Here is a 24,186-nt window from a genome sequence, read left to right on the forward strand (position 1 = left end):
TCTTTTACCTTCTAAGCCACCAGGGAAGCCTGATAACACTTTGCACCTTACAAATGGATGTGCTTTAAAGAAGTATATTGTTGTTCATATTTTAATGAGTGCAAAGGAAGAAGGGAAGGAGCAGGTAGGCTTCAGAAGAATTCAAGAATTTAGGAAGACGACACAGTTGCATCTGGACTGGGCATGACAAGAAGGGGCAGGAGACCATTTATTTCATTGTTAGTACAAGCATTATCATTCCATTTAATTATTTATGTTTTATTTGCTAAAAGATCATGATATCCAGTACCATCACTTCATGGCAAATTGATGGGGGAGAAGTGGAAACAGTGACAGCTTTTATTTTCTTGGGCTCCAAAATCCTGCACACAGTGACTGCAGCCATGAAATTAACAAAAACTTGCTCCTTGAAAGGAAAGCTATGACAAACCTAGACAGTGTATTAAAAAGCAGAGACATCACTTTCCCAACAAAAGTCCATACAGTCAAACCTGTGTTTTTTCCAGTAGTCATATACAGATGTGAGCGTTGGACCATAAAGAAGGCTGAGCACCAAAGAATAATGCTTTTGAACTATGGTGCTGAAGACTCTCGAGACTCCTTTGGACAGCAAGGAGATCAAACCAGTCAATTCAAATGGAAATCAACCTTGAATATTCATTGGAAGGACTGATGCTGAAGCTGAAGCTCCAGTACTTTGGCCACCTGATGTGAAGAGCCGACTCATTGGAAAAGACTCTGATGCTGGGAAAGATTAAAGGCAGGAAGAGAAGGGGTCAACCGAGGATGAGATGTTGGATGGTATCATTGACTCAATGGATATGAGTCTGAGCAAATTCCAGGAGATAGTAGAGGAGAGGATGCCTGGCATGCTGCAGCTCATTGGGTCACAAAGAGTCGGACAGGACTTAGAGAGTGAACAAAAACAAAAAATGGCCAGAATGCAGAAAAACTACTCATCTTCTTCAGGGTCTCTAAAATAAGAAAAGAAGCTATCAGGAAAACCCGTGGCAGCACAAACAGTAAGAGGCCGTGATTCCAGGAATGGGAAACATGGATGGAGGACTTTCACACAATGAAGACCTTGGCAATGCCCTTAAGGGCATGCAGAAGTAGCACCCAGGCAAATTCAAGGGCATCTCCTTGTAAGCAGTAGGAACGCTCTGCTTTCTGATTGGCTGTGCTGTAGGAACGTTCTGCTTTTTGATTGGCTGTGCTGGAGCTGGCCGGCCTGAAAGTTCACCTTCAGGCAAAAGTTGTGAGCTCTTATCTGGTGTATAATTCAGTCTGTGTGAATATTTTTTTCTCAATACCAAGTTAACCGGAGTGAACCCTTACCAAGGCAAGACTCACCAGAGGCGCCTTTCAGAGATTCATCCCCTTCCCCCAGCAGAAGTGCAAAAAGACATTTTTCCATGAGTGGGACATGGTTAGTCAGAAAGGTATCACTGACGTTTTTCAGACACCCAGAGAAAACATCCTCTAAGGGCAAGGGAAGTAAAAATGCGTGCCTGATTTTTGGTTGAGTCCAGGAACTTGTCACCAACGACACTACTTCTAAACGCCTAACACTCAGATGCACCAAGGGACCTTCTGCTGGTTAGAACTAACCAGTTCATACCCAACTAGGTTCCAAAATAGGTCATTTCAAGACTACTAGTATAACTTAGAATATCATTACCTTTCTTTAAAAAGGAAAAGCTAATATGTACACAGAAAAGTCACTCCAAGTTACAATTATCCAATAAATGGTCAGACAATGAAACTTTCATTTCTCTTCTTTCCCCACAGGCATTGATTTCTTTCCCTGGCCACATCTGTTTCTTGTAGTTAAAGATAACCAGCAATATCACTTCTTCATTTTATAAACAGATGCTGCTAGTACAGCTTCAACTTGAGTGACAACCCACCCACTAGAAACTCAGCTTCAAGTTTAAGTACTGGAAACATGCCTAAGAGATGGGAAATAAAGAAAAATGACTGTCTCTCTACGTATGTATATATATATACACACACACACACACACATATAATGTATGTGTGTGTGTGTGTGTGTGTGTAAAAGGGTCTGAATCAAATCTGAATCTTAAATCCTTGCTCATATTGTACTCCAAGTTTAATAAGTATCTAGCTATGAGAGACACAGGTATCTTTCAGATACTATGTTATCTGTATACAAAAAGATGAAAAAAACTCAAGTAATTTATAATTCTAATAAGATTAATCTGGTTTCATAACCACAGAAGAACAAAACCAGAAAAAAAAAAAATAGAATTGAAAGTATTCCCACAGGCAGGCACACAGACAGTGGCAAGACCAAAGCTCTTTCTGGTTCTATTCTTAACTCACAGAGTAACCTGAGGCCAGTCACTCAGACTCTGGGTATTCATTTGGATGACATGATGTTAAGGTTTCTGTTCCATTTTAAAATTCTTTGAATTTGGTTTTAGAAACAGTTGATAATCTGGTGACAGAGCTTCCTAGGTGGCTCAGTGGTAAAGAATCCGCCTGCCTATGCAGGAGATGCAAGGACTCAGGTTCAATCCCTGGGCTGGGAAGATCCCCTGGAGAAAAAAATGGCAATGTACTACAGTATTCTTACCCAGAGAATCCCATGGACAGAGAAGCCTGGCAGGCTACAGTCCATAGGGTTGCAGAGTCGGACACAATTAAAGCAACTTAGCACACATGCACATAAGGGGTAAGAGTTAGTCGCTAAATCATGTCTGACTCTTTGTGACCCCATGGACTGTAGCCCACCAGGCTCCTCGGTCCATGGGATTCTCCAGGCAAGAACACTGGAGTGGGTTGCCATTTCCTCCTCCAGGGGATCTTCCTGACCCAGGGATCGAACCTGGGTCTCCAACATTGCAGGCAGATTCCTTACCACCAGGGAAGCCCTTAGCACACACTCGCATATGGGAGAAATAACTTTTCCTCCACCCTGTTAAGGCTCCCTGGCTGGGTCTGAAAAGTAAACTGACAAAGACAGGTTAACAAGAGAAAAGCATTTATTGAATCATTAGAATTTTGTTAAAACCATTTAATTAAATTTTATTAAACTTTTACACATACATGGGAACCCTCACAAAAAGCTCCAAAGAACTGACCAGAGGAGAGAAGTTTTATAACTTTTAGACCAAGAAACAATAAATTTGTGAAGAATTTGACAAGACAGGGATTTGGGCTAGGAGTAGCGGATAGTGAAAACGTGGTTAGAAAGCGAAAGGTTAGCTTAACAGAAGTTTGTTTATACACATTTCCCTTCCTCCTGGTAAAGAAAGGGCACCTATCACAGGGGAGATTTGTCACCTGCTCTCAAGGAAGAAGGGTGATATAGGGGGAGGGGAGGTCAGAGAAAACCTCTTGATCCTACTGTTTCCTCAACCCCTTCAGTTTAAGACATTCAAGATGCCAAGGTACCATATTTTGAGAGTGGTGTGTCCTGAACCATACCAAAGGATCTTATTGTATGAATCGTTGTATATAAAATCATCTTTCACACTACATACATAAAAAGATCACTGGTCTGGTTATGCAATTCTCAAAAATCTTCGAGGCATGTGGTGTGTCGCTTCCTGGCACTCAGAGCTACAGATGGAGAACTCAGTTTGATCAATCAGATTAGTAACTGATTGTGGAGGGAGGGGATGGAGAGGAAGAGCTACCACCTCTTATTTTTTCTTCTCCCATCTCCTTCCCAAAGAAACGCAGTAGCAGGGCTGGCAAGAAGGGGGAAAACTAGGAAGATACTTAGAAATCTATAGCGATGTAGATTGACTGTTTTGGAAAACAGATGAGAAGGATCTATGGTGGCTTCTAGATTTCTTGTCAGAGTGAGTCGCTGGTCTTGCTTCAAACTTGAATTCAAGATGAACATAATACTACTTTTGAGGTTACAGTGGCTCAGAAAGTAAAGAACCGGCCTGCAATACTGGAGACCCAGGTTTGATCCCTGGATCGGGAAGATCTTCTCGAGAAGGGAAGGAAATGGCACTCCACTCCAATATTCTTGCCTGGAAAATCCCATGGACAGAGAAGCCTGAAGGAATACAGTCCATGGGGTGGCAGAGTCAGACATGACTACGCAGCTAACAGTTTCACTTTCTTCACCAAATCCTTTCTATCCCTGATCATCATGTTTCAGTGTAGACTGTGTCTTCATGGGCATCAAGGTCCTCACTAACTGGCCTCTGTAATCCTGGAGTTTGAGGTTTATCATTTTTTCTAGACACACTCTTTCTTAAGGGCTCTTTTCTTTGCATTTTTTATTGTATTTTAGCCAAATCTCTATTCCCATTTATCACATTGAATTGTAATTGGAAGAGTTTGCCTACCTATCTCCTTGGAACTGGGAGCATCTCAGTGAGCACAGTGTTACACTCGTCTTTGTACTTTCCACACTTGCCACTGAGATGAAATTAAAGAATAGCATTAATGGCCATCTACCAAAAATAAATAAATAACACTAGCAAAAAAAGAGAAAAAACTCCCTTTCAAATGCAAGAGGTTTCTGAGATAGCTGTACCTGAAAACATATTAATAAACACACACAACTGAATCCAAATCTTTAGGAAACTTTCACCTGCTTAATCATTCATTCACTCACTCATTCATTCACTCATTCACCAACACTGTACTGAGGTACCAGGCACGGGGCTGGGTGTTGGAGACACAGAGTGAATGAACACATGAAGCCTTGGAGTCGCTGAGGGACTAAGAGAAACCGCATTTCCCTCACTAGTGGCCCAATTATATGCCCTTGAGACTATACAGATTGGTAGAGAACTTTAAAATGCAGGCACTAGGCCTCACTGACTTCACATGCAAGTGTGTGTGTGTGTGTGTGTGTGTGTGTGTGTGTGTGCGCGCGCACGCTCAGTTGTGTCTCCTTGTGACCCCGAGGACTGTAGCCCGCCAGGTTTCTCTGTCCAAGGAATTTTCCAGGGAAGAATACTGGAGTGGGTTGCCATTTCCATTTCCTCCTCCAAGGCACCTTTCCGACCCAGAGATCAAACCTGCTTCTCTTACATCTCCTGTATTAGCAGGCGAATTCTTTACCGCTGAGCCACCGGTAGGTAGTTACTGCGTATTTGCTGAGTTAAGGTGGGAAAAACCCTTACATCAAAAGAACTTCATATCAGAGATGAGAAGAAATGAAAATGTAGCTTTATTTTTAAAAACATCCAGAAGCAGGAGTATTATTCCAGAGGAACTACACACATCAGCAGCATCTCAGCTTAGAAGAGTGGTCCTCTAAAGTTGACCTGGAATGCCAAAGAGAAAATTACTTCCACCGGGACTAAATTTATCCAATCAAGAGCGTGAGAGTCCAAAGGGTTGAAGACAGCCAGGTTTCAGAAATAACGCAGCCTCTCTGTGCAAGAGTCTTTAAGCCCGGAGGCTAGCAGTGATCGAGGCCGCCTTAGCGGCCAGAAGGTGACCTCCTCAATTAGGCCGAGGGAGGGCGTGGGCGCACCCTAGCCCTTGTCCTTGAAGAGGATTGAGCGAGCCGAGGGGAGGGGTGGGCGGTGCTCGGGTTTCCAATCACAATAGAGGAAGCTCGGAGGCGGCCAAGGGGCGGGTCCCGCCTGCTCTTCCTCCCTCCTTGCGGATCCTGCGCCGGAGGAGACGCACGCTGCTGACTTTGTCTTCGTGCAGCCCTTACCACTCTCTGGAGAACTTTCTCTCCCCTGGTAGGTTTCAGCTGGGACCCTGCATCCTGGCTCTGCGAAAAGACCTGGTGGGACCGGTGCAGCAAGACTCAGCGGGGGAAGGACCAGGAAGGACATCTGAGCTCGCGGGCCTGGAGCCCTGAGCATCCGGATCGGGTTGGGGCGGGGGCCCTGTCCCGGGGCTGGGGGACCCGACGGAGCCGAGGGCCTGCGCCCGATCTCTGGGCTGTGTCGGCCGCTCATCGCAGCTCCCGGCCAGCCCGTGCGCTCCTGGGGGACGGATTCGTTGCACTTGCGGCTACATCCCGGTTCTACGTGTCCTTGATGGGTTCATGGCGGCCGCATCACCCTCGGTGCCTGCTGGCGGGCGCCTGAACACGTGCCAGAGGAGCCGCGGGAGGGAGAAGGGGCCAGGCGACCCGTGAAGCTGGGGCTGGGGTGGTTGTTGGCGCCCACCACCTCGGGCCTGGAGAAATGCCCGGCTTTTCCGGGATGAGAATGAAGGATGATCTTGGCCCTGCCCTTAGCCTCTCCCCAGCCCTTCCTAGAGCGATGGGCCGGCTCGTTTCTGGCCTTTTTTTCCCTTGATGCTTCGGATGCTGTTTATTTACCGGCTTTGGGTGTTGAGAGTTTAGAAAGGCCTAGACTTTTCCCCGCTGGAGACCTTCTCTGGGGAGATGCGTGGTGGCTGCCTCCCCTGGTGATCTGAGCTCAGCGCTGCGGCGCGAAGAGGAAGAGGTGGCCCGTGGGCGGCCGGCAGGCACTGCGGGCTGGAGGGATGGAGAGGGGGAGGGGAGAGCCGGCTCTCAATGGAGGAATTGCAGGGCAAAAATTAGCTGTTTAAAAGGTTAGAATCGAGATAGTCTGCAAAGCGGAGCTTTGTTATGAACTTACGGCACGGGTTCTTCTCTAGTGATTTATATCCACAGAAGGGGCAAGAGCATGGGGATGAAAAAGACCAAATATCGATTATTTTTACCCTGTTTTTCATTCTTTGCCCTTAAAAGCCTCCACTAATCTTGAGACAGGCCTGTGTATGATATAAAACATTTTCTTGTCATGTCTTACAACCCTATTAAAGAACCCCTGTTATAGAAAAAAAAAAAAATTAAATCACATTTCTGTAGAAAGATCTGAACGAAGATCTGTACTGGCTTAAGACTCTACAATGTCACTTCTGAAATTCCCCAGATAGTTTAAAAGGTCTGTCTGATCAACCAATCTGTATTTCTAGAGCAGTCTTTCTGGATTTTTATTTTACACTGCTTTGCTGGATGCTCTCTATACCTAGAAGATCTTAAACCAATTAGTGAAAATGCCATGATGAAGAGAAACTTCGTTTGTATTTCAGTTCGGCAGGAGAGGCAGCATTCATTCTTCGGATTCTGCTCAACTGCTCAAAATGCAGGACGTGTAAATTTCACTACAAGGTCATCTATTTGTGGAAACATTTGCGCACCATTGTATATTTCATTTTCCTCTAGCATCCAGGAGAAAACTGCCAATGTGCTTTGGAAAGGCAAAATAATTTCCCAGTATAGACCCTAATTATTGGGGGGGGCGGGGGGAATCGTTTTTTGGGGGAAAATAGCTATAGAACAAAACAGTTGTCTCCAAATTCAAGTAACTTTATTCCAACTAGGAGTCTTACTGACTCTTGCCTAATATATACAATTACTCAACCAGGTTTTGTTACTTAGTCCTTTGCAGATGAGAAACAAAAAGACTGGGAAGCAGGTACAATTTGAAAGAGGGACCTTGCCCTGCCACGTGGCTGTCTGCAGCAAAAGTAAAAGCCAGACAGAAATAATAGACATTTTAATGGGTTATAATTATAAATGATACTTAATTTTGAAGAAAGGGCTTTTTAAAAAATATCATCTGAATCCTTTTTAAGAATGCAGGTTGATAGAATAAGTTTCACCATTTATTTTATTTATCCAGAAAACTCACCTGATAACCTGATGACACAGATACAATTGGTGTTACCTGTATAAATGCTTCCTAACAGGTTTTTTTTTTACTTTATTTTTTTTATTTTTATTTTTTTTACTTTAATAGCTAGAAAGAAACTGACTCAAAGGCTGGTGTTTTCCTTATGTGGTCCCCTTGGGGAAAAAATGTATTGAGTATCTACCCACCTTCCAGTAAGCTTCTAAGGCACACTAAAAGGAGTTCAGAGTAATAATTTTTACAGATTTTATGCAAACATTATTTGTCACTATTTTGTCATCAGTGTATTTATTGAAGCACACATTGTATGTCCAGTACACTGACAAATTTTAAGTGAGACCTCAGTAGAAGAAAATCGACAAACCAGTTGGTCCCTATCTTCTAAGAGTGATAATAACCATTGGTAGTAGAAATTATATTCATAAGTAGCTCTTTTAGACCAAGTTTAAATATGAGTTAATACTGGGCCCTAACTTAAATAAATATTTTGTAGGGAGCATGGAAACCAATCAGCTAATCTAAATATAAATGTTGTTTATCCAGTAAATGAACAGCCACAAGACAGTTATTACAGCTTTGTTAAATACTGCTAGATAGTCATAGGCTGAAGAGAAGAACCCAAACTCTAATGGGCTTCATGGAGATTTTTGTCTTTAAATTTTTGTTAGTGGGTCACATTTTTTCTTAAAGAAACTCTGTTCTAGAATACCATTAAGCTCATTTTAAAATGTGTTTCAATTCAAACTTGCAACAGTAACATTACAAGTTCTCCTTCCTGTTTCTCAGGTGGATACATGTAGCATATTTTGATTTTCTTTCAGGGCACAATGGCAACTCTTAAGGAAAAACTGATTGCACCAGTTGCTGGAGAGGAGGGAGCGATCCCAAACAATAAGATCACTGTAGTGGGCGTTGGACAAGTTGGTATGGCGTGTGCCATCAGCATTCTGGGAAAGGTACTTTTCATCATGTGTATGCAGTCTCTTTAGGCTTTTGAGAATTTGATTGTATCTTTAAAAGGTGTTTGTTTTTTTTTTTCCTGAAAATTTTAAAATAAGTTGTAGACCTGGTGACACTTTTATCTTTAAACACATTAGCAAATATTTCCTGAGAGAATGACATTCTTATCTGATACAATAGACTTAAAACTGTACTCAGTAATACTGATTAAGCACTATTATCTACTATACAGTACCCAGATTATAGTTCTCCAGTTATCAGAATCATACTTTTTCTCCCCTAGTCCAAGATCATATTTTCATATACTTGTCATGTTTCTTTATTCTTCCTTAACCTGGAACTTAGCCTTTCTTCATCTCTCACGTTACTGGTAAGTTTGTAGAGACATCAGTTTTGTAGGATACCCCTCGATTTATGTTGGTCTAATGTTTGTAACTGAGTTCCGGTTATATTTGGGGGTGACATTATGACCAGGTGATGGCCTGTGCTTCACAATGCATCACATCAGGAGGTGTGTAATGTTATTTTGCCTCGTTATCGGCACGGTTGCTTTTTGAGGTCATGGAAATATCCTATATTATTCCCCTCAAACCTTCACTCAGTTGTTTAATTTTAAAGTGATTTCAAATTTACAGAAAATTTGCAAGAATATCTTTTAAAAAGTAAAACTGCCACATTCACTTCACCCAGATTTACCAATTCTTGATGTATTTCTGTTTGTGTGTGCACACAAGTATGTACCTGTGTGTATGGATGTATGCATGTGTGTGCACATGTGCATATGGGGCTTTTTTTCTGAACCCTTTGAGAATAAATGCAGATGTGCCCTTCATTTCCTTCTGAGTACTTTTCCTCGGAATAGGACATATTCTAACATAATCAGTTCAGTTATCAACATCCAAAGCTTTAATACTAATAACATGCTTCTAACACCTTCCATTCCTCTAGATTATATTTCCCCACATACCTCCATAGACTTTTAGTTTGTCTCCTCTCTTCTTATTCGTTGAACTGATCCATATACTTTCTGAAGGCTGTCTTAAATGATTTTTAGGGGGAACCCCTGCCTCAAAAACTGCTGCTGGGCATTCGGTAGAACACACTGTCTTTTTGTATTGTATACAAAGGCTGCTGGAATAACTCCTAGCCGAACATATCTCTGTCTACAAAATTTAAATTCTAAAGGAACAAATTCTGAATCTTCAGAATTTTTTCACTGAGGAAAAAAATCATCGGAGAAATCAACTAAAATGTGTAGTGCGCGCCAATTAAAGTTTTATTCTTTTGCATTTTTTCTAGCTAGTTTAATTGACTGGGTTTCCCTAATTTAGGAGAATAGCTGCTCCCCAAATTACAGGGAAATTAAATAATCACAATTTAATGTTTACCGTTCATACCAATAAAAATGGAAAAAATATTCCAGCTTACTTTTCTTTTAAAATATTTACATATGTTACATATTTTAAGTGTTTTGTTTAAAATGCTTTATTTAAACAGTAATCTCAATAAATGGAAACTGTTCATATCCTGTTTCCAGATACAGTATTTGAGCCCGGACTCTGAACTCTTAACCACAGTAACTCTGCCATTTCTTTTTATGCTAGTATTGGGGCAATTAAAGACAATTTTTTTTTTTTTTTGAAGTATTGTTGGTTTACAGTGTTGTGCTAGTTTCAAATGTGCAGCAAACTGATTCAGTTATGCATATATATATATATATATATATATATATATATATATATAAGTATATTCTTTTCCAGGTTCTTTCTCATTATAGAGTATTAAGGATTTTCCATTCCTTAAGCTAAACTCAAAGCTTGGACTTTTTAGGAAATCAGCAATATATCTGAGATATCATGATTCTCTCAGAACCTCTCTGATTGTTGTAATTGTAAATTTAAAGTCCTCTTTGATAAATAATGTAATTGAGACTCTGCTGTTATATAATACTTTGGCCCAATTCAAGTGCTTGAGAACCAACCAGGCCCCTAGCACAGTAGGAATCTTTCAGCTGAGCTTCTGTGAAGGAAGGACTGCCTTGTTCAAAGACCATTTTACTAATTAAAAATGTTTAAATCTTCTTGTAACGGGGAAGGATTAGAGTCAAAGTAGTTATTACTATTTGGTAAGGATTATAAGCCCCACTCCTTTAATAAGAAAGATACCCAAAAAGAGAGAGAGAGAAAGGGAACTAGCCAATTCTATTTTGTTACGTATCTATATGTTACTTTATTCCTCTACAAAATTTCTAGGGAATGTTGTCATCTCTATACTACTGGTGGAAAAACACAAACTCAGAAAGATTAAGTGCCTTGATTAAGATCTCAGAGATCTTACATCCCTGGTGTGGTTTTCAGAGGATACATAATGCTTTGGCCCAGAAAGGGGATGAGCTAGGGCATCAGACTGGTTGAGAAGGTCCGTACCTTGACTGGGCCCATGGAGGCACCAGAGTCCAACCTCCACCGTGACAAAGATGCTGATGTTTTCTGCTTCTCTTGCCCATTTTCCACATCCTAATTGCCAACATGGAAACCATAGTGAGCTTTTATAAAAATAGCTCCCCTGCTTAGAACTGCACACATAAATGAAATACAGGGAGGATCTTTCCCTGCCTGTCTCTCAGAGCAAGGCAGGGTGCGCACCTCCAGGGGGTACCATTCAGAATGTTGTGGATTCCTTCCAGTGCTGTGTGATGGCTGCTGCCACCTCTGACTTCGTCTCTTACCTTCTCCCCTCTTCAAAGCACTCAGATCATCGTGGCTTCAGTATTAGCCACTCAGTCGTGTGCAACTCTTTGCAACCCCAAGGACTATAGCCCACCAGTCTCCTCTGTCCATGGAATTGTCCAGGCGAGAAAACTGGAGTGGGTTGCCGTTTCCTTCTCCAGGGGATCTTCCCAACCCAGGGATCGAACCTGGGTCTGCTACACTGCAGGCAGATTATTTACTGTCTGAGCCACCAGGGAAGCCTATGGCTTAAACCCTTTCATTTTTAAAAAGTATTCTTAGAATTATTTTATTTATTTGGCTCTGTCAGGGCTTAGTTGCAGCCTACAGGATCTTTTGTTGTGGCCTAGGCTCTCTAGTTGTGGCACATAGGCTCTGGATTGCACGGGCTCAGTAGTTGAAGTGCATGAGCTTCGTGACTCTGTGGCATGTGGGATCTTAGTTCCCTGACCAGGGATCGAACCTGCACCCCCTGCATGGGAGGTGGATTCTTAACTACCAGGGAAGTTAAACCCTTAAACCCTTTTAGAACTTGATTTCCCTTCCTCTGGAATGACTGCCTTGGATCATCAGAGTTAACTCCCTCCTGTCATTCATATCAGGCCTTTATGTACTGGTCTTCCTTGATCATCCAATACCAAGTAAGCTTCCTTCCATTTACTTCAGTCTGCTTTGCACTGTTTATAGCATTTCCATGATCAGAACCATCTTAAATTGTTGGCTTCACTCCTCCCTTCTTCCTGGTGCATTCCATGAGAGCAGGAACCTTGTCAGATTTGTTCATTACTATATTCCTCACTCAGAGAAGGCAGTGGCACCCCACTCCAGTACTCTTGCCTGGAAAATCCCATGGATGGAGGAGCCTGGTGGGCTGTAGTCCATGGGGTCGCTAAGAGTCAGACACGTCTGAGCAACTTCACTTTCACTTTTCACTTTGATTCTTTGGAGAGGGAAATGGCAACCCACTCCAGTATTCTTGCCTGGAGAATCCCAGGGACGGGGGAGCCTGGCGGGCTGCCGTCTATGGGGTCGCACAGAGTCGGACACGACTGAAGTGACTTAGCAGCAGCAGCAGCAGCAGCAGCATATTCCTCACTAGTAGAATAATGCCTGGCACATTGAGTAGTGAACATGTATTAAATAATGGATATTCCTCTTACTAAGAAATGGCACTATGTCTGGTCAAATTGTGATCAGAGCTTTTCCCTTTTCATGGTTTCTCCTGTCGCCCCTACTATCATAAGGTATGTGCTTTGGCTGCCAAGACCCCATCGCGTTGTCAAGGTCATATAGTGTCCATGTGATTACTCTGCCCTTAGCCTCTGACCAGCTGTTTTTGGTTTGAGTGTCTGTCAGTCGGCTGTAATCACATTCTTCTACAAACACAACATACAGAGCAATGTAATTACAGACATACTGCAAAGTAGTTTTTGCAGTGCAAGACTTGGCCTAAAAGTGAAGCTTAATTAGAATTTGGTGTTTGTACAATAATAGACAGGCTAATGGAACAGACTCAAGACCCAGACACAAAACCAAAGAATATTTGATACAAAGTGACATGCCAGAGAAGAAAAACAAATTCTTGAATAAGTGGTGCTTGTCCATTTAGCTATTTGGAAAAAGTTATACCTTTTCCTCCCACAAAATGTTATGCAGACAGACTAAACACTTGAATATAAAAATGCAGAATGCAGCCATCAAATATTAAGGCACTGGTAGCAGAGTTGGATGTGACTTAGCAACTAAACAGCAGCAAAAACAACAGTTGGCTAGCTCAGGGACCAAGAGGTAGGTTGTGGCTATGTCTGATCCACACAGGACTTAGATTAAGAGATAATTTTTTCTTTTTTTGGCCAACCCATCCAGCATTCAGGATCTTAGTTTCTCAACCAGGGTTTGAACCTGGGTCCACTATAGTGGAAGTACAGAGTCTTAACCACTAAACTACCAGGAAAAGTCCAAAGAGACGATTTTTGTCTTATGTTAAATAGGCTATCAACAAATATTGTTCCTGGCTTCTAACTGACCTTGTTCCTCAATGAGTTAGTGCTTTTGCAGTTAATCTAAGCCTTGATATATTGATCATTTTAAAATATGTAGCTTAAGTGGAATATACATGTGGTAAATTCATTGGCTAGTATACACTATGTGAATACAGAAAGATTTATTTAAGCCCAAGTGTCAGTACTTAGTCACACATCTTCGTTTGCCTGCCTCCCACTGGGAGGATATTCAAGTTGCATAAATGCAGCTAAATTCAGCGCTGTAATTATTTTCTCCAAGTGTTGGATCTCTTCCTTCCTTGCCAGCTGACTATGCACTTCTCCGCCAATTCTCTACCCACTGAAACAAAACAGAGGATCTGAGATCCTATGACATCCTTTTCCACTTAAGCCCCAAATTGTTGTGCCCCTTGACTTCAACAGTGCACATGTGATGTCCCCAAAATAAGAGTGACATCCTCAGTACTTGGCACCTGAAAGGAAAGGTTATGAGGTTCTCTGGAATGAATTTAGGGCTCCAGAAACACAAGCGAGGGCTTTGTGTGACCTTGCAGAGGAACGAAACCATTTCAAGTGTTAAAAACATGTGTAAGTGAAAAGGGGTGAACATTAATGCCTGCATTTGACATACATGGAAGGAGAAAATACTTGACAGGGAAGCCTGGCGTGCTGTAGTCCATGGGGTCACGAAAGAGTTGAACACGACTCTGTGACTGAGCAGCAACAAAGCAACCCCCAGTTCATAAAAGGGTCCTTTGAAGTTGGCAAGTGAGTCAACTGCTTGGAACTAAGAATGCATTCAGTCACATGGAAGTTTGAGTCTCAGAGAAACCCTCCCAAGCAAGCCTGTTGTAGCTCGCTGCTTCAGGCCAGCTGACACTGGTTTTCTAGAAACAGGTGACAGTCTTTATTCCTCAGCTCCTACCTGGAGCAGGACCTGCTTTGCTGGCAAGTTAACTGGGTCAAGTTTTCTTATTGGCCCCCTCACCTCTCTTCCTCTGTCTCTGCTGCTCAGAGCCTTCCTGACCCCTCCCAATTCCAAATGGATTATTCTATCTTAGCCTTCAAAGCACTTTCTGAACCTGAGTTACTTCATACTTTTTCCGCTTTACATAACTTATCAAACTATCCTTCACATATTAGACTAATTATTTTGCTAACAGCCTGAAAAGCAATAAAGGCCAGGATTTGGGTGATAGCTCAATGGGAAGGGTAATTACTTTTTTAAAGAGTTTATAGGGACTTCCCTGGTGGTCGAATGGTTAAGACTCCATGCTCCCACTGTAGGAGGCCTGGGTTTGACCCCTGGTTGGGGAACTAAGATCCCACGTGCTACAGGGCATGGTCGAAAATATAATTTATAAAAAAAATATAGAGTTTGTAATTACGAGTTTTCACAAGACAACTGATGTATTTATTTTTTAAGTTTTGGAGCCATGTTGCACAACGTGCAGGGTCTTAGTTCCCTGACCAGGGATCAAACCTGTGCCTTCTGCATTGGAGGCATGACGTCTTAAAACCAATGTTAAAAGCTGAAAGGTTATTTAAACATAACTAGATCTCCTGATGTGAAGAGCCGATTCAACGGAAAAGACTAATGCTGGGAAAGATTGAGGGCAAAAGGAGAAGGCGGTGGTAGAGAATTAGGTGGTTAGATAGCACCTCTGACTTAATGCACATGAATCTGGGCAAACTGCGGGAGATGGTGAAGGACAGGAAAGCCTGACATGCTTCAGTCCTGGGGTCACAGAGTCAGACACAGCTGAGCGACTGAATAACAGATCAACAGCTCCCTTTTCCTGAGAAGAAAAGATTAAGAACTTGCTGAAAAGCAGACAGGATGATCGAGGGGATTACTTGGGATGATGGCACAAGATGACAGTCGGAATAGAAAATAAGAAAACATTGAGACTGGCCAAGCTTGCCTTGAAAATGTATGGAGAATTTACTAGCCCTGGAGCCCTGTGCCCCTGACTCTTATCTTTCACCAGCAGGACGTTCAAAGCCTGCTCTGAAGTGAACTCAGCCTCTTGTTTTAAATGAAATCTGCCCTCTCTAAATCCCTCCAAACTAAGAGTGACCTTCAGGATGGGCACAATGCCCAAGACTGTTTCTAGCTCTTTGTGAGTCTCTATTTTTTTACCATCGCCCCCCTTTAATGTGAAGACTTGAGCACCCTGAGGCCACTGTTGAACCACAATACTTGCACGTTTACAGATTCTTAAAACAATTATATCAAGCTCATTGAATGTCCATTGAGTACTAGAGGTGAAATTCTTTAAAAAAAAAAAAAAAAGGTATCAAATACTGATAGTTCATTATTCAAAACATTTCATCATCAAATTGTTGAAAGCACACCTAATTCCATGGTAAAAATTCTTCCCTAAGTTTTTAGACATTGGGCATTTCCATTTCAAGGGTATTTGACTTAAATACTGTGAACTGAGGTGTCCTTGAGTGGCTTGGGGTCCTAACAGCTCTTTTTGTGTTTATAGTCTCTGACTGATGAGCTTGCTCTTGTGGATGTTTTGGAAGATAAACTCAAAGGAGAAATGATGGACCTGCAGCATGGGAGCTTATTCCTTCAGACACCGAAAATTGTGGCCGACAAAGGTAGGCTCCTTTCATGCCTGAAGTGAACAAATAATAAATTGATATCCTCACTCCCTGAGAGAAAACAGGTTTTCCCATCCTGGTGAATCTAATGTCAGCAGTTTCTTATTTCCTTCTAGGTCCAGTTCATCCTCAGGGACAATCATAATTGTTATCTCTGTAAAGCCTCCTCCTGGTGCCTTGCACATATACAGTGCATAACATTTTAGGAAATTGGATCCAAATGCTTACTTACAGATACCTGAGAACAGGGATGTTTTAAATCTGAAGGAATATTTGTACAAAATAATTTGAGTGCCTCAAAGAAACTAAATAAATTCATATTATAGCCATCTTTGTTCTGGATTAATGCATTTATGCAGTAATATGGCTGTGCTTACAGATACAGTAATGTCCAGCCTCCAAAATAGTTTCTAACAGTACTACTGCTAATAGTGTGTATGTCAATCACTCAGTCATGTCCAACTCTTTGCAACCGCGTGGACTCCTCTGTAGACCCCCAGGCTCCTCTGTCCACGGGATTTTCCAGGCAAGAATACTGGAGTGGGTTGCCATTCCATTCTCCAGGGGATCTTCCCAACCCAGGGATCGAACCTAGCTCTCCTGCATTGCGGGCAGATTCTTTACCATCTGAGCCACAGGACAAGTCCACTACTTATAATAGCTGTTACTTATTGAATTATTAGCATTCTGGGTACTGTGAAACTTGTTGCATGTCTCATCTTCACTGCAGCCCTGTGAAAAATGGGTCCTGTTACCTCTGTTTTATGGAAGAGGAAGCTGATAAATTATTAGTAACTGTCAAAAGTCACATAGCAACATGGTTTAATTGTATAAGTCATCCATAAATATTGAGTCTAATGACCACATCAAATCAAAATATCTATAATTTGAGAAAGGATTCACTTGCTTGGGGAAAAAAATAAAATACTCTCTAGGGAAACTCATTGCTAAAAACAATAAGCTTCTTTAAAATATTGAGTATTAGAAATTAAATTCTAGCCAAAAACAAATACTTGAGTGCCTTCCTTTGCCTTCATAGATTGAATTAACATTACAAGTCTACAGTTACCTTCCAATTGCTTTTTTGTTGGATGACTGCCAGTTGAACTTTGCACTCCCTGTTTATATTTTGTATTATTACTAACAATCCAGTATTCTCTAAAGCCAATAGAATTTTGAATCTGTTAGCAAGAAACATAATTTAGGGCTGTCTTTGTTTCCTGCGTTCATTTTCTGAGCCAGTGTTATGGTCAGAATGGTTCCACATCACTCAAGGAGGAAGAAGCTGTGGAACACTGGTGTTACAACTCAACACGTTATACAGAAAACATAACTCTCACATACGTTCCATGAGCTTACATATGTTTGGGTTCCTAGAGCATCTCATACGGCATGTTTTGATGCAGAGTTGTATGTGAAGTCCTTTTCTCCCCTCTCCTTCAAGATTACTCTGTCACTGCCAATTCCAAGATCGTGGTGGTAACTGCAGGAGTTCGCCAGCAAGAGGGGGAGAGCCGCCTGAATTTGGTGCAAAGGAACGTTAACGTCTTCAAGTTCATCATTCCTCAGATTGTCAAGTACAGTCCTGACTGCATCATCATTGTGGTTTCCAACCCAGGTATTGTGATGCCTTAAGGTTCAGTTCTGTTCAATTCAAGTACTTTGGGATTTTTTTTTATTTTTTCCTTTTCCTTCTTTTTTTTCTTTTTTAACTTATAAAAAGTGTTTTCTGGTGTTTGGCCTAAGCAATTCACGTGTCTTCTGTTAACTGGCCACAGAGAGTGATGTTTGCAAAACCCCTGGCACGTTCCCAGGCCACATGCTGAAGAATGTGAGAAGAGTTTTATATAAAGCCGTTTCATCTCCTATTTTTATCTGGGTCTATTGGAAAGTCTAAAAGGTTTTAAAGTTTTCTATCAAGATTATACTGGGATACAAAATGAAGCATTTGAATGTGGCTCCAGTTTGGAAGAAATATTTTAGCATATTTGACCTTCTGTTTTTCAGAAAATGCACTTTAGTCTTCTTATTTCTAAAATTCTTGAAAATTAAGTTGACTGATTTTTTTTTTTTAAGGAGTTAAAGAAAGCCATTAATTAGGTTTAAAGATGGAAAATAGCCTGTTGATGGACAAATACATGTTTAACATCAAATGTTGTAACTTAAAATTTCTGATTAGAAAGAATTGTATTTTTCAGCCCAAAGAGTCAAAATTCACTGTTTCACACTTCTTGTGCCTACAATTTGCCACCAAACTTACTTTTCATTGGTAAGCACAGTAGATAAATATATTGCTAAATGGTAAAGCTGATTATCTCTGATACTTCACGTAGAGAAACATTGTCAGAGCCAGGAAGATCCTTAACAATTTATGGGATATTGAGAGTTGGGAGCCAGCAAGACCATCTTGGCTTGGAGTTTCCTAGTCAACCTTGTATCTAAAATTTCTCATAAATAGAGAGTGGCAAATAGATGCAGAGCATGAGTGACAAACAGCAGGCACATGTGAAGTTGCTACTTCCTGTGCTTAAGGCAGACATTATGCACTGGTTATACAACTTTTCCAGGTATAGCTTCAAAGTCTTGAGTCTCCAGGGAGTCACTCCTACTGAGTCAGTGTTGCCAAGGAAGAGATTATAATATCCAGGCCAAAATGACCTTAAAATATCTCATCCAGTGTCTGTATACGGGAGTGGAGGTGGAGACTTGCCTTCCTGGTGTGCACATTTTCCTACATTTTACAGCCTAGCCTGTATAAATGCTCTGATCTTCTCTAGCCCGGCAGATTTTACCTCTGTGCCACACCAGAATAAAGACTCTGTCATTAAATTCTTTCTGTTAAGTACTAGAAAGTGCTAATACCCTATATTATAATAATTGTTTACTGAGTACTGTCTTGTTCCTAAAGGTAACTTTTAGCAGCGTGCCTTGGTTGCTTAGTAACCTATAGCTTTTGGTTTCTGAAAACAGTTGTTACAATCCTGGAATGTTAGAATTGGAAGAAACTTAAGTGATGATCGAATTCAGCCCTTTTTCTCTTTCTTTCCATATATAGTAAATTAATCTGCAAGACTCATATATTCTTGTTTTCAATGATAATGTAAATTAAAACCACAATATTGCATTTTCCATGTTTTACAATCTCTTGACTATACAGCTTAAAAGTTTTTCTTATCTTTCTAGCCCCAATGGTCCCTAATTATGAAAAGTCAAATATTCACATTTTTCTGGCCACATCTCATTTGGGGGATGGAGCAGAGGGGAGAGGAGAAAACCAGGGCACCACTGCTTGACATAGCAGTTAACATCAGTTTTGATGTACTTACATACATTATTTTTTAAAAATTTTAGTGGATATTCTCACATATGTTACCTGGAAACTAAGTGGATTACCCAAGCACCGTGTGATTGGGAGTGGATGTAACCTGGATTCTGCTAGATTTCGCTACCTTATGGCTGAAAAACTTGGCATTCATCCCAGCAGCTGCCACGGATGGATTTTGGGGGAACATGGCGACTCAAGCGGTAAAAAACAAAACAAAACACAGTGTTTGCTGTGAACTTAGGATACTGTTCTTGCCATTCTGAATTTCTTGTTTGTTTGTTTTTAATTGTGATTTATATTCTCACATACATCACATTATAGATAAGTAATTGTGAGAGAATACTTTGATACTGGCTAGGTAAATATCTGATTCCTTATCAGTCTTTTGCCTTATAAGTTTAGTATCCACTAATGATTCTTAGTTAAATATTATTTAGATAATAATGGTTTAAAAATGGTTAAAGATTATTACTGTGATAGTTTGAAACATTCTAATTCTATCATTTCATCTTAAACATTGAATAGTATACATTGAATAGGCTTACTGTATAAAACTGTAAGAATCTAAGACATAATGATAATATTGGTTTTATTAAATCCACTTCTGCCCAATATGCAAGGGGCTATTTTCTCCCTAAAGGTTAAGGTGTACATTTTTCTTTGAAAAATTAGTACTGTAATTCTGGTAGAGTGAACTTTGATACAGTAAGAATTGGGTCTTAAAATTATTACTTATTTTTTTTTAATATAAGCAGGCAGAAAAGTTCAGAATTCCTCAAACCTGGAGTTTAGGATAGTTCCGAACTAGAATCCCTCACGATTTCACAAACCCACAGAAAGGGAAGAATTTCATAACGCCTGTAAGTCTGACACAGCAATTCTGTTTGCATCAAAATGGTTGAAAGGTAAAAGGTCAGATTTGAAGGCAAATGTTAGTCTCTGGGGGAAAGTGTATTGCAGTGAATTGTCATTGGAGCAGTTAGTGGATAACTTGCATCAAGGGAGAAATCTGAACTAAGAGAAGGAAAGATTTTTTTAAAAACAATGTCAGAGATACAATGCTTATCTTTCCCCCACCCCCAATAGTGGCTGTGTGGAGCGGAGTGAATGTGGCAGGCGTTTCTCTCCAGGAACTGAACCCAGAAATGGGAACAGACAATGACAGTGAAAATTGGAAGGAAGTGCATAAGATGGTGGTTGAGAGGTAAGCGGGGGGAGGGGGCTTGATTTAAGACAATTAATACCATCTTAGACAAAATCGAGAACACTTTCTATGGCTGCCTATTCAGATAAACTTTTTCCAAAATTCTGTTTTCCACTTTTAAAAAAAAATTTACTCTTTTTTTGTTTGAGGGAGAGTGGTTTTTTTCCCTTTTTTTTTCATTTGTTAATTATTTTTTTCTTTTAGATAGACTCAGCATAGCAAATATGCAGCTATTATCTTCTTAAAAAGGCAAGACTGACTACACTGGTCAAACTTGCTATGCTAGTGCCCCTAGGGAAAACAAATATTTTTTCCAGAGAAATTCTGTTGTAATAGGAGTGAAACATGGAATTCACAGATGACAAAGGTGGCTTATTTAGAAAAGTAAACCTAGGCACTGTTGTGTCATAATTGACTAAAATAATATTACTGGTTGATTGTTAATAGTTTTCAAGCTATTAGCAATCAGTAGCTTGAACATTGATTCAGTGTCTCTCCACACTCAACCGAGGATGTCCCCTTTCCCCTGTTTTTTAAAACTGCCTTTTGTGACTAACCATTCTCTCTATGGCCCTCATATTTATCATAAAATAAAGTATCATTTTGGGCCAGAGTAAAGACTGTGGGATTAGATTGAAATTATGGGACTTTTGACACTGTATAATATTGGGAAGCCATTTAACTTTTAAGCTGAATCTCAGTTTTCTCCTCTACAAAGTCTTAAGGTGTTTTTAAGTGTAACTGTTTTCTCAAATATGGAATTGTTTCATTTAGTTCAATTTTAAAGACTTTTTTTTCCCCCAAGAATTTGACCTGTATTTGGAGAAAAAGGATCTTTAAAAAGTTGAAAGAGTTCTTAGGATTTCATTAAGATAAACCCAGTGTAACTCACCCAAGGTCTTTTAATTAGTGATAGATTGCATTAAGTCCCATTTTTCTAGTATTCAGTTACTCCTGCTACCTAATTCTCAAGTACAAGTGCCTTTGTGGGTTCAGAGTGTATATAATTTGTGCTCAGATAGTTGTCTGCAAGGTTTTGACGTCACTTTGCTCATAAGTTAGTTGGTCATAGTATTTTAGGTGACAGGGATTAGTGGCCTCAAAGGGACCTGAAAATCAAGGTGAAATTTGTCCTTTGAATGTGAATATGAAGGTTCTTTTACTTTCATTGTTCCCTGATTTTATTAATATCTTTGGAAATATTTATGTTTATAAATAAGATTGGTTGCAAAATGTACATGCTACCACTGTGATTTTTAAAATGGCTATTTATACAATAAACTACTTAAATTTGTCAAAGCATTTACATAGTACCAACCATGTAGTTTTAAAGTTTTAAATATTTTACATATATATTAACTCATTTAACAAACTTATGAAGCAGATACCATTGTTACCCTTATTTTACAGAAGTGGACCCTGAGATAGGTAGTCTAAATAATGTTCTCAGGATGTCAGAGTTAAGAGACAGCAGGAATCAAACCACCAAAGCATCTGGTCAATTATCTCCTTTACGATTTTTTTTTTTCTTAGTGCCTATGAAGTCATCAAGCTAAAAGGATATACCAACTGGGCTATTGGATTAAGTGTGGCCGATCTTATTGAATCCATGTTGAAAAATCTATCCAGGATTCACCCAGTGTCAACAATGGTGAAGGTAAACTGTTACAAAATATTAGGTAGTTTCTCACTGAGTATTCCATAAGTATTAATTTTAAGGATGAGAGAAGGTCTCAGTCCACAGTTATTTTTCATCTCAGCATTTTATGGAGAGCATTTTACTCCTTTCTATCAGAAGCTTAGGCCAAAAGAGCAAAAGTTTATAGAAGCTGAGACATCAGATGCGTTTTTATAATTCCCCTTTGTATAATGTGCCAAATTAAATAATTAACTGTGAGTCTTATTCAGCATATTCTTAGATGATCGTTTGAAGAAGTTTAATAATTTCATTTCAAGTTGGTGTATTATAAACTATAGCTTGGCTTTGATGTATGTAGCACTTATACCTTAGCAAGTTTAGTTTAATTCAGAAGTTATGGAACAGTTAAGTAGGAATTGATTATTTTTAAATAAAGCGGAGATAACTGACTCATTTTCTGCAAGTCAACAGCAGGAGTGAAAAAGTAAGGGAGAAAATGCAGTAGACAGAAACAGAAGAGGGAAATACAGAAGTATTCGGGGGTAAATCATGGCATCAGGTGTTTTCAGGTGTTTTTTTTGTTATTGTTGTTTGGCTTTTTGATACTATAGCAAAAAAAAATAAAAGCAAGTATGGCAAAATTGGATAATTGCCAAGTCCATATATAAAAATTTGTTTATTGCCCCCACTTTTGTATATGTACAAAAACTTTCAGAGCTAATTTAAGAAAATATAAAACTCCCTTGATTAACATACTAAAATAATTGCGTAATTAAATTGATCCTGTGAGTAAATTACTTAATACAAACCAGTACAGTGTTTGGGGATTGTGTGATTTTTTTTTTTTTTTTTTGCCCCGCAGCAATTCTTGAGTATTCCAAGAATCTTGCCTTTGTGTGACTTCCAGTTAACTTTCCTGGACCTTGTAGGTCAACTACTACCTAAAATCTTCTACTTAACTAAAGAATTTTCAGGATACTTAAAATTTCATGAAAAAAAGCTCAATAAGAACCACATTTGAATGTGATTCAATTTGAAGACATACAAGCAGAGAGGTGTCAATAAGTTTGATAAAGTACTTAAAAATTCTAGTTTTTTCATAGTGTCTGTTTGTATATTCTATGTATAAAATCAAATTTGAAATACAAATATTAAAGATAGATAGGCCTGTTGGTGATAAAAACTAAAGAAGGAGTTTATGCTTATCAAATTTCCTGCAAGTTGTCCTGTTCAACCCCAGGACCTGCGGTTGGTCATTCTTACCCATGGTTTCATTTCTTAATCTTAGTGCTTTTCTTGTTCTGGCAGGGCATGTATGGCATTGAGAATGAAGTCTTCCTGAGCCTTCCATGTATCCTGAATGCTCGAGGGTTAACGAGTGTTATCAACCAGAAGCTGAAGGATGAAGAGGTTGCCCAACTCAAGAAAAGTGCAGATACCCTCTGGGGCATCCAAAAGGACCTAAAGGACCTGTGACTTCTGGCTGCAAGGCTGTAGAAACTTAAAACTACAATTTGATTAACCACGAGCCTTTAGTTTGCATCCATGTACATGGAGCACAGTTCGCTTTTGTCTTCCTAAGTCTGTGAATCTGGGCTCCCAGAATCAAAGCCCATGCTTGCTTTAATACTTGCAAGATGAGTCCTTGAACAAATAAAATAAACCACCTAGCGTAGTGTGCTCCTGTCTCTCGAATTCTTTAATTTCTAAAAGATTTCCATCTGTTTCTTTTTTTTAAATAGTTCTTCCCCCATATCATAAATTTTCCTTAAATTCTGTCATCTACATTTCATCCTGTACTTCTTCCATCAAACAGCACAATTCTTTGTAACAACATGTGCTGTGATTTTGTTGTCCTAAGAATATGTTACCACTTTTTTGTTTCAGTTATTTTAAATTTACTTGGCTGTGTCAGATCTTAACCATGACATGCAGGGTCATTATTGTGTCGTGCGGGATCTTTTGGTGCAGGACACAGACTCTAGTTGTGGCTCACTGGTTTAACTGCCCCATAGCATGTGGATCTTAGTTCCCCGACCAGGGATTGAACCTTCATTCCCTATATTATAAGGCAAATTCTTAA

General features: G+C 40.0%; 1 protein-coding gene across 1 annotated transcript; it reads left to right on the top strand.

The window, feature by feature from the left end:
* Positions 1 to 5,576: 5,576 nt before the first annotated feature.
* Positions 5,577 to 23,783, top strand: LDHB (lactate dehydrogenase B). The gene is made up of 8 exons (XM_052639362.1): positions 5,577 to 5,695; positions 8,449 to 8,583; positions 15,815 to 15,932; positions 17,380 to 17,553; positions 19,287 to 19,460; positions 20,347 to 20,464; positions 21,998 to 22,121; positions 23,412 to 23,783. The coding sequence occupies exons 2-8, from the start codon at positions 8,455 to 8,457 to the stop codon at positions 23,577 to 23,579; spliced, it is 1,005 nt and encodes a 334-aa protein (XP_052495322.1). The 5' UTR covers positions 5,577 to 5,695; positions 8,449 to 8,454; the 3' UTR covers positions 23,580 to 23,783.
* Positions 23,784 to 24,186: the final 403 nt, after the last annotated feature.

This window comes from Budorcas taxicolor, chromosome 5 (assembly GCF_023091745.1).
Source record: "Budorcas taxicolor isolate Tak-1 chromosome 5, Takin1.1, whole genome shotgun sequence".
NCBI lineage: Eukaryota > Metazoa > Chordata > Mammalia > Artiodactyla > Bovidae > Budorcas > Budorcas taxicolor.

Coding starts and splice junctions, on each gene's coding strand:
- LDHB (XM_052639362.1), top strand. CDS start 8,455: ATGGCAACTCTTAAGGAAAAACTGATTGCACCAGTTGCTGGAGAGGAG. Junction 8,584..15,814: donor CCATCAGCATTCTGGGAAAG/GTACTTTTCATC, acceptor TTGTGTTTATAG/TCTCTGACTGATGAGCTTGC. Junction 20,465..21,997: donor CATAAGATGGTGGTTGAGAG/GTAAGCGGGGGG, acceptor TTTTTTTCTTAG/TGCCTATGAAGTCATCAAGC.